This window comes from Hemiscyllium ocellatum, chromosome 6 (genome assembly GCF_020745735.1).
Source record: "Hemiscyllium ocellatum isolate sHemOce1 chromosome 6, sHemOce1.pat.X.cur, whole genome shotgun sequence".
Lineage (NCBI taxonomy): Eukaryota > Metazoa > Chordata > Chondrichthyes > Orectolobiformes > Hemiscylliidae > Hemiscyllium > Hemiscyllium ocellatum.
The window spans coordinates 89,079,687-89,095,554 of NC_083406.1; the positions used below are offsets into that span (position 1 = coordinate 89,079,687).

Genomic DNA, 15,868 nt, shown 5'->3' on the forward strand with positions numbered 1-15,868 from the left:
CCTCATCTGTATGTAACGATACTAGTGAGAGAGGATCATGTTGTTTTGTGGCTGGTTGGTGTTCATGTCTCCTGGTGGCTAGTTTTCTGCCTGTTTGTCCAATGTAATGTTTGTTACAGTCCTTGCACCCAGTATTTTGTAAATGACATTAGTTTTACTTGTTGTCTGTATAGGGTTTTTCGTGTTCATTAGTGCTGTTTTACTGTGTTGGTTGGATTGTGGACAACCATGATATCAAGGGGTCTGAGTAGTCTAGCAATCATTTTCAAGACATCTTTGATGTAGAAGAGAGTGACTAGGGTTTCTGGATGCGTTTTGTCTGCTTGCTTGGGTTTGTTGCTGAGAAATCTGCGGACTGTGTTTATTGGGTACCTGTTCTTTTTGAATATGATTGGGACAACATATCCATCCTAGGACAAGCCAGAGATACACACGAGAATTCCTAGAAGCATGGCATTCCAACTGGAACTCTATCACAAACACATTGAGTTAGACCCCATCTACCATCCCCTGAGAAAAAGAACAGGAAATGGCATCACCAACTCAAAGAAACTCAAACATATAAATCGAAAGCAGGAATTATCAACGGTGCTTCATCTGGAGGCCCACTGAAGATGTTACATAATAGGGTGACAAAACATCTAGAAATTAACCTTCCAGTTCAGTGAGCAAACCTACATCCAGAACCTCAACCTGAGCTATAAATCACCTCAAAACTCGCTAAGAAGGAATAATATTAAATGTTTGCCTAAATGAAGTGGGAGTCATCCGCATTCCTGCATGAATGTCAACCCCACCAATTTCCAGAAATGTTCAGCTTCTGGAGGAAGAGAGTACAGTTTAACCCTTTAAATGTTATATTAGTGTTTAGAGAGATGGCCCAATTTAATCTTTTAACATTACACAGGACTCACCAACAAAGTTTAACAATCTCACATCCCCACTTCAGACAGCAGGTATTGGTAGTGGGCTCTGCTTTACCACTTCTGCTTTCAATTCCATCACATGCTCTCTGCTTCCTGTCTACGCTTGCTTAAATCCTGTTACACATCAATAGCATTTTGCAATTCAGATGAAGAATCACTGGCCTGAAAACAAATCAATGGCATTTTCTATTCTTCATTAAAATCTATTTTTTATTCAGGATATACCATCAAAATGGAAAATTATTGTGTGCAATTAGCAGATTTTAGTTGCTTGTTTATTGGATCTTTAAAATGATCGTTCAATTCCAGATTTCTTCATCACTCAAAGAGACTGATACAATAAAAGCTTTGGTACAAACATAAGAATGAGATTTGTCAAATGGGGGGGATAGAAAGAATGTTCTGTAAGACCTACTAGAAAATATCAGCTCTAACTAAAGCAGATAAAAACTTATGTGACAAATATGGAGACATGGGTCACAAAACCTCTGACAAGTGGAGCAGAGTTCACAACTTCTTTACTGGTTTCACAGTTAACACCAGTTTTCTTACAGCTATTTAAACAAGACTGGATGTGGTTTTCTTAAAATTACTTCAACAGCACAAGCATTATTGTCCATTTCACCCATTTCATTAAAGAGACCGTCACAATCCCTTTGAATTTTAGTTTATATGATGTGGTTTCTGTCTTGCACCAATAAGATTTAGTGAAGGCAAAATTATTCCAAATTTACTTGTTCACAATTTAGTTTCCACATTACCTTTCTAGATTGGAACACAATGAGAAAAAAATTCCAAGAACTTATTTGAAAAACTGATATAGCAACTTAAACATACATTTCGCTCTATGCACTCTGCAGGAGCAACTATTCCATGAGGAATTCGACAAGACTGACACATCAAATATAAAACAAAAATCATACTGAAGAGCTGAAGATTAATTCTGATCTGCAGAAAAAAAACTTTGATGCGGAGGTTTTAACGCATTTTTATAATTTTATCACATTATGATAGTGTCAATACTCTCCCAAGCCTTCCATAATGCACTTTCATGTTTTATTATGTTTGAGATGGAATCTGAACCTTTAGAAACACCCAGTGGCCTTTTAAGAACCCCTATTATCTTAAAGAAAACATGTGTAGGTTGCAAATAACCTATCTTACCTTACCATTACCTACAGATGTAAGGTATTCAGCAGTGAAAGTGATTTCCATGGTAATACAAATATCTCTGTAGCCTTAAAAAGAGGTTTGATATCTTAATTTTCTAATATATAAAACCTTGTCTGGAATGCTAGAGATAAACACAAAGGTTATATCAATGGGAAGTGTTTTTCACCATATGAAAATTAAGAAAAATACATCTCCATTTCTCACACCCCAAGTGTTAATAATCCTTGTTTCTTGATCACAAAAAGGTATATGCAAATACAGCTACAAAAAAAAACTTAATCCCATTTGTTGCCATCTGCAGCCAGTTCCCATATAGAAGCATGTCTCAACAGTCTGAAAGAGAAATTCAACACCCACATAAATATGTGGATGGGAAGATGCAGGGATATTACTGTCTTAACTATAGATTCAGTGGAAACATGGAGAAAACTGTGTGTACAGAAAAGCCTGAGACATTCTACAGGGGAATGAAGCTAGATTTATAAAATGGAACCAGATTGATTCAACAAATACTATAGACAACTACTCACCCATTGGCCAATTTTCATACACATGTTTGGCAATGTCTGCTGCTGAATCATTGGGTGAAAACAGAAATTCTTTTGTTTTTCCACTCACCAAAATGAGTCGTAAGTTAATCTGTTTAAAAGGAAAAGACAGTACTTCAATATGGCATCAAAAAGCAACTGTATTTATAATTAGTGCTCAAAATTAATGCTACTGAACATCAAATGTCAGTAACAGCAGATAAATCATTAGTTCATACACCAACATGAATGTAGTGAATACTCTAAATTGAATACTGTAAATATTAATATACAGTAAGCTGCTCCTTGTACATGAAAGAACATTATTCAGCTTCTCCAGCCACTGGAACACTTGAAATGGCAGGGAGGGGAAGAATAACAACTTCTATTTGTAAGATGCCTTTTTAAAATTCACTTGTGGGATGTGGGCATCACTGGTTGGCATTTATTGCCCCATCCCTGTTGCCCTTGAGGTGGTGGTGATGGTTAGCTGCCTTCTTGAACGGTAGCAATCCACGTGCTGTAGTTAGATTCACAAAGCTATTAAAAAGAGCTCCCAGGATTTTGAACCAGTAACACTGAAGGAACAGTGACATATTTTCAAGTCAGGATTCTGAGATGGCTTGGAAGGGGCCTTGCAGGTGGTGGTGTTCCCATTATCTGTTGCCCCTTTCCTTTTAGATGGAAGTGATCATAGGTTTTGAAGGTGCTGTCTAAGGATGTTTAATGAATTTATACAGTGAATCGTGCAGAAGCATAGACTGCTGACACTGAGCTACAGTGATGGAGGAAGTGAATGTTTATGGATATAGTGCTAATCAAGCAGGCTGTTTTGCCTTGGATGGTGTCAAGCTTCTGGAGTGTTGTTGGAGCTGCACTCATCCAGGCAAGAGGGGAGTAGTCCATCATAGCCCTAACATGTGCTTTGCAGATGATGGACAGGTTTTGGAAGGTCAGGTGAGTTATTCACCGTAGGATTCCCAGTCTCTGACCTGCTCTTGTAGCCACAGTTCAGTTGAGTTGCATTTCTGGTAAATGGTAACTCTAATGGTGTTGGTAGTGGGGGATTCAGTGATGGCAATGCCATTGAATATCATGGGGTGGTGGTTAGACTATCTCTTATTGGAGACGGTCATTGCCTGGCATTTGTGTGGCAAGTATAACTTTAGAACATTTCCAAAAGTGTTTTGCCAAGAAATACTTTCCAGTCACCTTCTTCACTTGTTCTTGTGATGTACACATTGCTGCTCAGTCAGAATTTATTGCTCACTCCAAATTGCTCAGAAGACATTTAAGAACCAATTACATTGCTGTGGGTTTAGTGTCATAGGAAGGCCAAATCAGGTATGGATGGCGGATTTCCTTTCCTAAAAGGATATTAAAGAATCAGAATGGGTTTTACAATAACCAACAGTGGTCACATGACTGCCACCAGACCAGCTTTATCCAAACTCCAAAGTTTTTATTATTGAATTAAGATTTCACCACCTACCATGATGGGATCAGAACCCTCCTTCCCAGACATAGCCTGAGTTTACGGATTTCTAGTCCCGTGATATTATCACCATGCCAACACCATCACCCATGTAACATTAACACAACAGCCAAACAAGGCCCTACAAGCGCCCACAAACCCCAATGGAGTACTGATATGGTAATTTGTTCTTTGTTTTATAAATTAAGGCAGTAAATACTATTGACCAAAATGCCAAGAAATGCCCATTCTGTATAAAGTTCCATGAAACTTTGCTTGCCCACCTGAGGACAGATAGATGAGGTGTTAGATCAAGGTTCTAAATTATGTCAACTTTCCAGTGCAGAACTCCCTTAGTATTGCACATAAGTGTTGCCTTCATCACAAACTAAAAACTTTGGAGATAGGCTTCAACCTATAACTTACTGACTCAGTGGACAGATTGCCATTCCTAATGCTAAACAGCCAACTTAACTGAGGGTTCAAAAGCTATAAAATTATAACTTCAACCTAAATGCATATACATGTCTTTTCAACTGCTGGAAATTGTTCATGACTGACACCATGACGACTAACACACAGGACTTTGAATTAAGATTTATTTAAGCAATTATGCTTAAATAGAATGTTTTGCTGATACTAAGTATTGTTGGTATTTCATTAAAAAAAAGGAAAGATAGTATAATGGGAACTAATTTCCATGAACCAATTGGAAAACACTGCGACTTCTTATGAAGTCCTTCATTTCTACAATGAACCCCCATGGAAAGATCATAAACTCTCATTCACCATTTAGAATGTCACAAAATATCTACTAAGATAAGAGAGTAAAACACCTAAGTTTAGCAAATACACACAAGATATCACTTTATTATAAATTCAAAACAATCTACCAGTCACTGGTAGGAACCTGAAAGATGCAGAGACTTTCGAACTTAGAACATAGATCATTCCAGCGCAGTACAGGCCCTTCAGCCCTTAATGTTGCGTCACCCTGTGAAACCAATCTGAAGCCCATCTAACCTATACTATTCCATATCTCATCCACATGCCTATCCAACGACCATGTAAATGCTCTTAAAGTTGGCGAGTCTACAGCTGTTGCAGGCAATGCGTTCCATGCATCTACTACTCTGAGTAAACAAGGGGGAGATTAAATGAGGCGTTGAAACTCAGGAAAGGGAGGGGGTTTCAATCAAATGATTGGGAGAAACCAATTTCCAACAGCGAGAGGCCCATTCACCAGAGGGTGAAGAGAATTGAACAAAAGGAGTCGAGGGGGTAGATGTTTTGATGTAACGAGTTAATGTGATCTGGGACGTGCTGCCTGAGAGAGTGGAAGCAGAACTTTCAAAAGGAGAAATTGGGGAAATACTTGAAAACGAGCAGAGCTGTAATCAGATGGATGTAACAAAATGATCAGCAGGAGAGGTTTCCCTCTTGATTTGGTATTCTTGCAAACCATCCTGATGAGTCACCATAAAACTGTTGGACTGTAACCTGGTGTGGTGTGATTTTTAACTTTATCCTGATGAATAGGAGACAAATGGCTTTGACAAAAGGCCTCATTTTTCACCAATAAGCAAATAGTGTTAGGAATCTATACTCAAAATCAATCCTGATTTTGCCTCCTCCTTGACCAAACTGTCTCGAACCCAAACCCATAGTGCAGCATCGGATTTCCACCATCACGGTAGCCACGGGAAAATTATGATAATTAGATCCATCTCAGTCTGCAATAATTCTGGTCTGACAATTCCACCACAGCACACTTCTTCATTCTACTTTATGTTAACACACGAAACATTATATTATTCAATTCTAGCATTTAAATAATGCTGGTTACTCAAGAGTGTAGGAATCATGTTGCTGGAACCATCCTCAATAAAAGCTTCAAAAAATACTCTCATTATCAGTAGAACCTGAAAGTCACATCTAACTGTAGCTCCAAGTCAAAGTGTCTTTTCAAACAAGTTCATTTAAAAAAAACATAGGGAGGCCAACTGCCAAAGTGCACTTGCAATGGCTCCCAAAGATTGATTATCAAGTCTCATAGCCTTCCCCTGTGCCAGTTTAAGATACTCAATTATTTATCCACTTCCCATTTAAAAGTTATTATGGATTCTGCTTCCATCACTGTTCCTAGTAGTGCACTCCATGAGATAACTGTGTAAAAGCATTCACACTCGATCATTTGCAAATAAAAATTACTTTTTCCTCACTTAATTAAAGCCTCTCAATTTGGAAACCTCTATTAGATCACTTCTTCTGGGCTCCAAATGGAAAAATCACATTTCCTCTCATTCATTCTCATAACTAAAGACTCTCATCCATATCATCAAAGTGAATCTTTCCTGCACTCTCTCCAAGGTCTTAATATTATCTTTATAGTAAGGAGTCCAATTTAGACATCGAGAGAGTTTGGCATTATATTAGAATTTAATGCTCCTGTCCTTTGTTTGCTTTTTTAAACAAAAAATTGACTTATCTTCCCAATTTAAAACTACAATTTTGCATTCCTTCTAAAGATTATCGCCTACTTTGTAATATATTTGTACTTATTCTTTCTAAAATGTATTCATCCGGCATCTATATGCTCAGTCCACTAACAATGTAGCCTCATGACATTCTTTTCTTCCAGCAAATTATGATCATTGTGCTCCCGCTTCCAGATAAGAACGGGATAGAGGTAAATAAGAAATAATGGTTACCAAAAAACTTACTTCTTTCCTCGGCTACGGAAATAGTCTTACTGATATTTCAAATTCAGAATCAATCTTATTTTGGATTGCTATTTGAATAGGAAATTAATTAAATTTGAAAAACAAATATAGCAAGCCAAAGAAAAAACATTCTTGTACAATGACAATTATGTAGCAACTCATTCAAAGAAATCAATTTTTAAATTGACTACTAAATTGGTTATGCATTTGCTAAAGCACAAGGATAACACAAAGAAAATGTCAGTGCAAGATTTTGATTAAAACAGAAAATCCTTGTCATCCATGACCTTCTTATCAGGAATGAACAGCTCATCTGGTTACTATTCAAGTGGTAAATCACAAATGGGGTGAATGGGACATGAAGGAGTTGCTGTCAGTCCTCAGCTGGTACCCTTGGTGGAAAGGTCAGAAAAAGAGAAATAGGAATTGATGTTATTATTAGTAGATGGGCAGCGGAGTAGGGATTTGGATCGGGGTGCAAAGAACTTGAAGAATAAAAATAAGTAGTGACACGATTTGTTGCCTAGAAGAAAAAGATAATCTTACATAAATCCACAATGTCCGTCACAATGTTTGCTCTGCATATTTTATAACAGTTCAAAGTAAATTCTGATATCAACTGGTCAGAATATAACACCCAACTTTCAAAAGTATTATCTAACATATATAATTTGAACTTGAATTACAAAGAAAAAGTTGGAAATGGCAAAGATCTAGTTGACGATAAGCTGAAGAAGGTGGCTATAACTATTGACCTAATGATACTGTCAAAGTGGTAAATCATAAATGTCTTTTCTCAAAGAAATAAATCAGATTTAAAATTTAGAGGAGAACTTGCTGCAGCATATCACGCCTTGACTAGTGTATTCCAAACATTTTCTGATTCAAAAGGAACCTGGAAAGGAAAGCTATATCAATCAATTCAATAATATCTCTCAGCGTTGTAATTGAAGATAAGCAGATGAAGGGAATTCCTTTCCTTTGAATAATTGTATCTACACAAACAACTTAAGTAGATGCCTTTGGTTGAACCATAAGCAACCTAGCTCTCAATGCCAGCAAAATCAAGGAACTCATTATTGACTTTCAGCGGGATGTTACTCCTGCCCCCCTACACATTAACAGCACAGAAGTGGAACAAGTGAAGAGTGCCAAGTCTTGGAAGTGGTCATCCACAACAAGCTTTCTTGGATTCTTCTTGTGGATGCACTGGTCACAAAGGCGCAACAACATCTCTTCTTCCTCAGGCAGGTCAGAAATTTGGCATGACAGCGAATACCCTTGCCAACTTTTATAGGTGCGCCATCGAGAGCATTCTGTCTGGATGTATCACTACCTGGTGTGGCAACAGTACCATTCAAGATTGGAGATGGTTACAGAGAATGGTGAACTTGGCCTGAACAATGACAGAGGCCAATCTCCCATCTATAGAAACCATTCTACAAGGCCCACTGTCAAGGAAAGGCCTTTGAAAAGCATTTTCAAAGATCCATCCCACCCCGACAATGCTTTTCTATAACCTCTACCATTGGGTAGAAGGTACAGAAGCCTGAACACGCAGCAACCGATTTAGAAACAGTTTCTACACTACTGTTGTTAGAATACTGAATGGACTCTCAAACTCTCAGCATTCGCCAGTATCTGTGTTTTTGTTTTGCCACTGTTTACCTATCATTTATTTATCTATGCTATTTAACTATATGATCTGCCTGTTTTGCTCGCAAGACAAAGCTTTTCATTGTACCTCGGTACTTGTGACAATAAAATTTAACTCAATTCAAAACAGTGCTGAGGAAGGAATGTTGTTAGATTGACTTTGCGTTGTGAAGGCTACAACATAAATATTACTGTCAGGGGGTTTATTTTTCATACTGGGTTTAGAAGTACAGAATGATTTTAAATTTGAAAATTAAATTGGTTTAGGTAGTCAGATTTCTTAGAATTACTAATGCAATTTTTGCACGTAACATCGAGAATACGCATTCCATTCTTCCAAATAACTTACATTAAATTCATCTTTAAAGCACTAATCCCCTTAGATTCAACACCAAGCTTTAGCAACAAGTGAAAACACACCAATGAACTTAATAATCTCTCTCCAATCTACTGCACCCAACCACCCCACTCCTCTTCCACCTGCCACGTTTAACTGTTTGACTTCATAATAGCTTGATATGACTGACTGGGTTGGTCAGTCATTTTAGAGAGCATTTAAGAGTCAATTTAATATTACTGTGGGCCTAGAGTCACATACAGATCCAAGCAAGGAAGGACAGCAGATCTTTCTGCCCTAAAGGACATTAGTGAACCAGATGGACTCTTACATCAATCGGGGTTTTATGGTACTATTAGTCTATTTTTAAATTCCAGATTCATTAAATGAACTTAAATTTCATTATTTGCCATATTTGGAATACACTCGGGACTGAAGTTAACATCTTCTTAGAGAGATGATAATGCTATTGGTGGTTTAAAACTAGCTTGAGGGAATAGCAACCTGAGGGATAACCCAAACTGAAAGAAAGCAAATTTGGTAACAGGAAACAGAAAACCTGCTAGGGAGATGACAAGACACGATTAACAAAGCTGACCACCTTTGATTAAAAAACAATGTCGAAAAGAAAAAGGTTAGGATGTTTTACCTGAATGTATGCACTATTCACATCAAAACACAAATACAGAGTATAAACTAATTGCTATTACAGAAACATAGCTACATTGTATTAGATTAGATTAGATTCCCTACAGTGTGGAAACAGGCCCTTCAGCCCAACAAGTCCACACCGAACCGCCGAAGAGGAACCCACCCAGAGCCATTCCCCTACATTTACCCCTGACTAATGCACCTAACAGTACGGGCAAGTTAGCATGGCCAATTCACCTGACCCGCACATCTTTGGACTGTTGGGAAGAAACCGGAGCATACAGAGGAAACCCACGCAGACGTGGGGAGAATGTGCAAACTACACACAGATAGTTGCCTGAGGTGGGAATTGAATCCTGGTCCCTGGTGCTGAGGCAGCAGTGCTAACCACTGAGCCACCATGCCGCTTTTGAGGTCTGGGAACTGACTATGCAAGGGTATTCAGTATCTTGGAAGGGCAGACAAGCAAGGAGCTGGAGTTCATTGAGTCATAGAGATGTACAACATGGAAACAGACCCTTAGGTCCAACTCGTCCATACTGACCAGATATCCCAAGCCAATTTGGTCCCACCTGCCAGCACCTGGCCCATATCCCTCAAACCATTCCTATTCATATACCCATCCGAATGTCTTTTAAGTGTTGCAATTGTACCAGCCTCCACCACTTCCTCTGGCACTCTGTGTGAAAAAGTTGCCCATTAGGTCTCTCTTATATCTTTCGCCTCTCACCCTAAACCTATACCCTCTAGTTCTGGACTCCCCCACCCAGGGAAAAGACTGTCTATTTATCCAGTCTATACTCCTCAATTTTGTAACCTCTATAAAAGGTCACCCCTCAGCCTCCGACACTCGAGGGAAAACAGTCCCAGCCTGTTAAGCCTCTCCTTACAGCTCAAATCCTCCAACCCTGGCAACATCCTTGTAAATCTTTACTCAACCCTTTCAAGTTTCACAACATCTTTCCGATAGGAAGGAGACCAGAATTGGCTACAATATTCCAACAGTGGCCTAACCAATGTTCGACACAGTCGCGACATAACCTCCCAACCCCTGTACTCAATACTCTGACCAATAAAGGGAAGCATACCAAATGTTTTCTTCACTATCCTGTCTATCTTACAAGGAGCTATGAACCTGCACTCCAAGGTCTCTTTGTTCAGCAATACTCTCTAGAACCTTACCACTAAGTATATAAGTCCTGCTAAAATTTGCTTTCTCAAAGTGCAGCACCTCACATTTATATAAATTAAACTCTATCTGCCACTTCTCAGCCCATTGGCTCATCTGGTCAAGATCCTGTTGTAATCTGATGTAACCTTCTTTGATGTCCACTACACTTCCAATTTTGGTGTCATCTGCAAACTTACTAACTTGTACCTCTTATGCTCACATCCAAATCATTTATATAAATGAGGAAAAGTAGTGTACCTAGCCCCGATCCTTGTGGCACTCCACTGATCACACGCCTCCAGTATGAAAAACAATCCTACATTGTGGGCAGCACGAAGGCACAGTGGTTAGCACTGTTGCCTCACAGCTCCAGAGATCCGGGTTCAATTCCCAGCTCAGGCGACTGTGTGGAGGTTGCACATTCTCCCTGTGTCTGCGTGGGTTTCCTCCAGGTGCTCCAGTTTCCTTCCACAGTCCAAAAATGTGCAGGTGAGGTGAACTGGCTGTGCTAAATTGCCCGTAGTGTTAGGTGAAGGGGTAAAACATAAGGGTATGGGTCTGGGTGGGTTGCGCTTCGGCGGGTCGGTGTAGACTTGTTGGGCTGAAGGGCCTGTTTCCACACTAAGTAATCTAATCTAAAAAAAATCCACCACCCTATCTTCTACCTTTAAGCCAGTTCTGTATCCAAATGGTGAGTTCTTCCTGTATTCCATGAGATCTAACCTTGCTAACCAGTCTCCCATGAGGAACCTTGTCAAGCACCTTACTGAAGTCCATATAGACATCTACCGCTCTGCCCTCATCAATCCTCTTTGTTACTTCTTCAAAAAACTCAATCAAATATGTGAGACATGATTTCTTGTGCATAAAGCCATATTGTGATGATAAGAGATAGGATCAGTATATGACTAAGTGAGAATCTCAGAGTGGAAGAACAATACATGAAATCAGTTTGAGTGGAGTAAAAAAAAGCAGAATGACACGTGACATTTATAGGTCATGAAATAGTAATGGTGACACGAGGCATAGTTGAAAGCAGCTTATAGCTACATAGATAGGGTGAAAAATTTGCATATAGACTGGATAAATCAATTTAATATTAAAGCTGTGGAGAATAAATTCCTGCAGTTTGTAGAGGTTACTTTCTAGAACACTATATTTAAGAGCTACTGCTTTAGATCATGAGAAAAGGTTTAAAAAGTTCCAACATCTGTAGTTTTAATCAATGATCTTATTGTAAAAGAACATGAAGAAATGAGTGACCACAATACTACAGAACTTTGCACGTTTGAAAGTGAGGTGGTTAAATCTAAAGCAAAGATGTTAAATTTGAATAAAGGAACTTATGAGGGAAGAAAAGTGATACAAATGGCTGAGTATGATTGGGAAAATGCACTGAAAATCAGAAGATATGGTTAGCTCAGTTGACTGAATGGCTTATGACACAGTGATGTCAACAGCATGGGTTCAATTCCTATAGTGGCTGAGGTTACCATGAAGGACTCTGCTTCTCAACCTCTTCCCTCACTGTAGGTGTGGTAACCCTTCTATTAAACCAATACCAGTTGTCGCTAATAAAATAGCACACTTTTGGTCTGGGAGGAGATAGCAATGTTAGCTTTACCTTGAAAACATAGCTGTACACAGACTATGGATAGCCTTTACAGCTTACAGCAATTCCTTCAAGGTACCCAAGAACAAAAGGTCAGTCAACTGTGGCCAAAGGAAGTTCAGGATTGCACAAGATTAATAGCCCTATAAAATTGCCAGAAATAGTATTAAATCTGAGGATTAGGAGGTATTTAGAGTATAGCAGAGGGGTACCAAGAAACCGATTTTAAAAAAATAGAATACGAAAGCAATCTAGCAAGAAAAAGACTCTACTCTTCTGAAGGTACACAGAAACGTTTGGCTAAGATGAACATGGCTCCAAAATGGGCAGAATTAGGAGAATTTATAATGGGCAATAAAGGGCTGAGGAATTAAATTATTACTTTGACTGTTTTCACTGAGGATATAAGAAATCTCCCAGATTTGGAGATCCATATAAATCAGGAGAATGAGTAGAATGAAATTAGTATTAGTGAGAAATTTGTACTGGAGGTATATTTACAATCTCAGAATGTTGAAGGAGTAGTTATAGAAACAGCCAATGCATTAGTAATCATCTTCCAAATTTCTATCAATTCTGGAATTATTCCTGCAGATTGGAAGATAGCAAATGTTTACTCACTATTTAAAAAGGGAGTGAGACAGCAAGTAGGTAACTTCAGATTGTCAGTCTTATATCAAGTATTAGGGAAAATGTTAAAATCTCTGCTAAACTAGTTAATAAATAGAAACTTACAGTTAAAGGAGACCTGATGGATGTAGTATACTTTGACTTTCAAAAGACTTTTGATAAGGTCCTGCACAAGAAATTGGCTAGCAAAATCAAAGCACATGCCATAGGAGGTAATGTAATGGCATGGATTAAGGACTGGCTAACAGGCAGAAAACAGACCGTTGGAATGAATGGGTCATCCTTGCACTGACTAGTGAGGGACTTCAAAGATCAATACCTGGGACCCAGCTATTCACCATATGTATTATGGATTTGTATATTTGTATTTGACCAAATGTTATATGTTCAAGTCTAATAATACAAAATTGAGCCAGGGTGTGTGTCATGCAAAGATGTAAAGTAGCTTCAGGAGAATTTAGACAAGAACATGGAATATGGATTGTAGCGTTGAAAAATGAGAGTCTATCACTTTGGTCAGAAGAATAGATATACACAGCATTGCTTAAGTGGTGAGAGGTTGCTAGATATGGAAAGCTATTAGGGAAGTTAAGTGAATGTCAGCTTTTATTGCAAGACATGTACAGTAGTAGTAGTGAAGATTTGCTTCATTTGTGTAGAACCTTGGTTGGACCACATCTGGAGTACTATGTGCAGTTCTTGTCTCCTTACCTCAAAGGATATCACTGCCATACAGAGAGTGCAATGAAAGTTCATTAGACTTGTTCCTAGGATGGCGAGACTATTCTATGAAGATAGATTGGGCAAACTGGGCCTGCGTTCTCTAGAGTTCTGAAGAATGAAAGGTAAAATCTACAATGGTTGGAGAGTCCAAAAACAGAAGGCGATGGAAGAATTACTTTCACTCAAAGGGTTCTGAATCTTAGGTTTTTTTCGGCCACAGATCGTTGTGGACGCTCAGACTTTCAGCATGTTTAAAATGTCATGCCCCTTTCGGAAAGGGTGTGGCCACTCAAACTCCACTATTCCTGGGGTCATCATAAAAATAGTGATTTAATTGAAGTACTCAAAGTCCCCAATTAAACCGGTGTGATCCATCTGTTAAAAGTCTGACCAATTTAATTAACCAGAATTATTTATTGTAAATAAATCAATTCAAGCCACTGTTAAACAAAGCTATGAACTATCAACATAACTCTGCTGATTGAAACTCTATCCCCCTTTCAAAACCACCACACACAAACAGACACGGACAAACAAAGATCTGCTTTGCTGGAGGGGTGAAACAAACAAAAACAGAAGTTGCTGAAGAAAATCTGAGTTTAGCAGCATCTGTGGAGACAAAAGAGTGATCCTTCTTTAGAACCCTTCTGAACAGTCACTGGACTCAAAACTTTGTTTACTGTCCACAGATGCTACCAGCCTTGCTGAATTTCACCAGCAATTTCTGTTTTAGTTACAAAAAAAATAGTATTATGGATTTAATGCCATCAGTTCACAGGACTCTTGCTTCCCAAGATCTTCTGTTCTCCGATCTCCTTTCTGGGTTCTTTCACTCCTCATCAAGAAGCACAGCATGATTGGTCCATTAATCATAAAGTCTTTTGAGTTACTGGTTAAATAGCTCACAGTAACTGATGGAAGAATATAACAGACTTTCTTCAGGCTTCAGTTACTTTCACTGTAGAGACAGAACTTGCTTTGTCAGCAGTCTGAAGGGTTAAGTAGTTCTATCATAAACACTCAAGTTATTAGTCTTTTTAGGAGAAAAGGAGCTGTTATCAGGCTGATGACTTTCAGCATCCATATCTGGTCATGTGTTCATAAACTGATTAACAACTATTGGTGGACAAACCTTGATCTGCACCACGGACTTCAGCACCATGGCATTTCATCTCTCCTCCAACCACTCGAATCCTTTGAGATTAATTCACCAACTGTCACTACAAAGTCCATCCACCATCGGGGCAGCACAGTGGCTCAGTGGTTAGCACTGCTGACTCACAGCACCAGGGACCTGGGTTTGATTCCAGCCTTGGGCGACTATCTGTGTGGAGTTTGCACATTCTCCCTGTTTTGCGTGAGTTTCCTCCAGATGTTCCGGTTTCCTCCCACAATCCAAAGATGTGCAGGTCAGGTGAATTGGCCATGCTAAACTGCTCATAGCGTTAGATGCATTAGTCAGAGGGAAATGGGTCTGGGTGGGTTACTCTTTGGATGGTCGGTGTAGACTTGTTGGGCTGTAGGGAATCTAATCTACAAGTCATCACTCTGGAATGTGATGAAATATGATAAAATTGCCCGAATGATGCACCCCTAACACTCAAAAATCTTGAAACCATCCAGGACTAAGTGGCACACTTGCTTGGCATTCCATCTGACACTTTCAACATATATTTGCTCCATCACTGACACCTACTAGCGTGAATGGTGCACCATTGACAAGATACACTGCAGCAATTCACCTTGCCTCCTGTAACAGCATGTGCCTAAACCACAACTTCTGCCACTTTTCAAAATAGTGGGTAGCAGATAAATGAGAACTTCACATTTGCAAGTTCTAATCAAGTCACACTCCATCTTGAACTACACCACTTCTTTTTTTCACTGTCACGGAGTCAAAATCCTGGAACTCACTTCCCAATACCACTGTACTTGCTACTCATCCCAAGAACTGCAGCAGCTCAAGAGAACAATGCACCAGCACTTTCTCAAAGGAAATAAATAGTGGCCAGGCCAGCAATACCTACACTCCCTACACATTAACAAAAATGTTATTTTAATAAGTTATTGGCTATTAATTTTTGGTTAAAACTTCCAGTTGTAGTGCAAGTATAAATTTGGCACTATTCTATTGCTAGTGGCCCTTAAAACACTTAGAATTTTAAACAGACTTTCAAAAGGAAAACAAAGTCAATTTATGGTACATCTGCGCCACAGTTCAATGCAATATCTTAAATTATTTCAATAATCAGATCATTTAAGCTA

The 15,868-nt window shown here is 38.9% G+C and overlaps 1 protein-coding gene across 1 annotated transcript in view; it reads right to left on the reverse strand.

Annotated features, from left to right (window-relative positions):
- Positions 1 to 15,868, reverse strand: part of ubl3a (ubiquitin-like 3a) — a 97,738-nt gene that overhangs the window by 19,351 nt on the left and 62,519 nt on the right. The window contains exon 2 of the mRNA XM_060826764.1: positions 2,630 to 2,738. Coding sequence (XP_060682747.1) covers positions 2,630 to 2,738 — 109 coding nt within the window. The remainder of the gene's footprint in view (positions 1 to 2,629; positions 2,739 to 15,868) is intronic.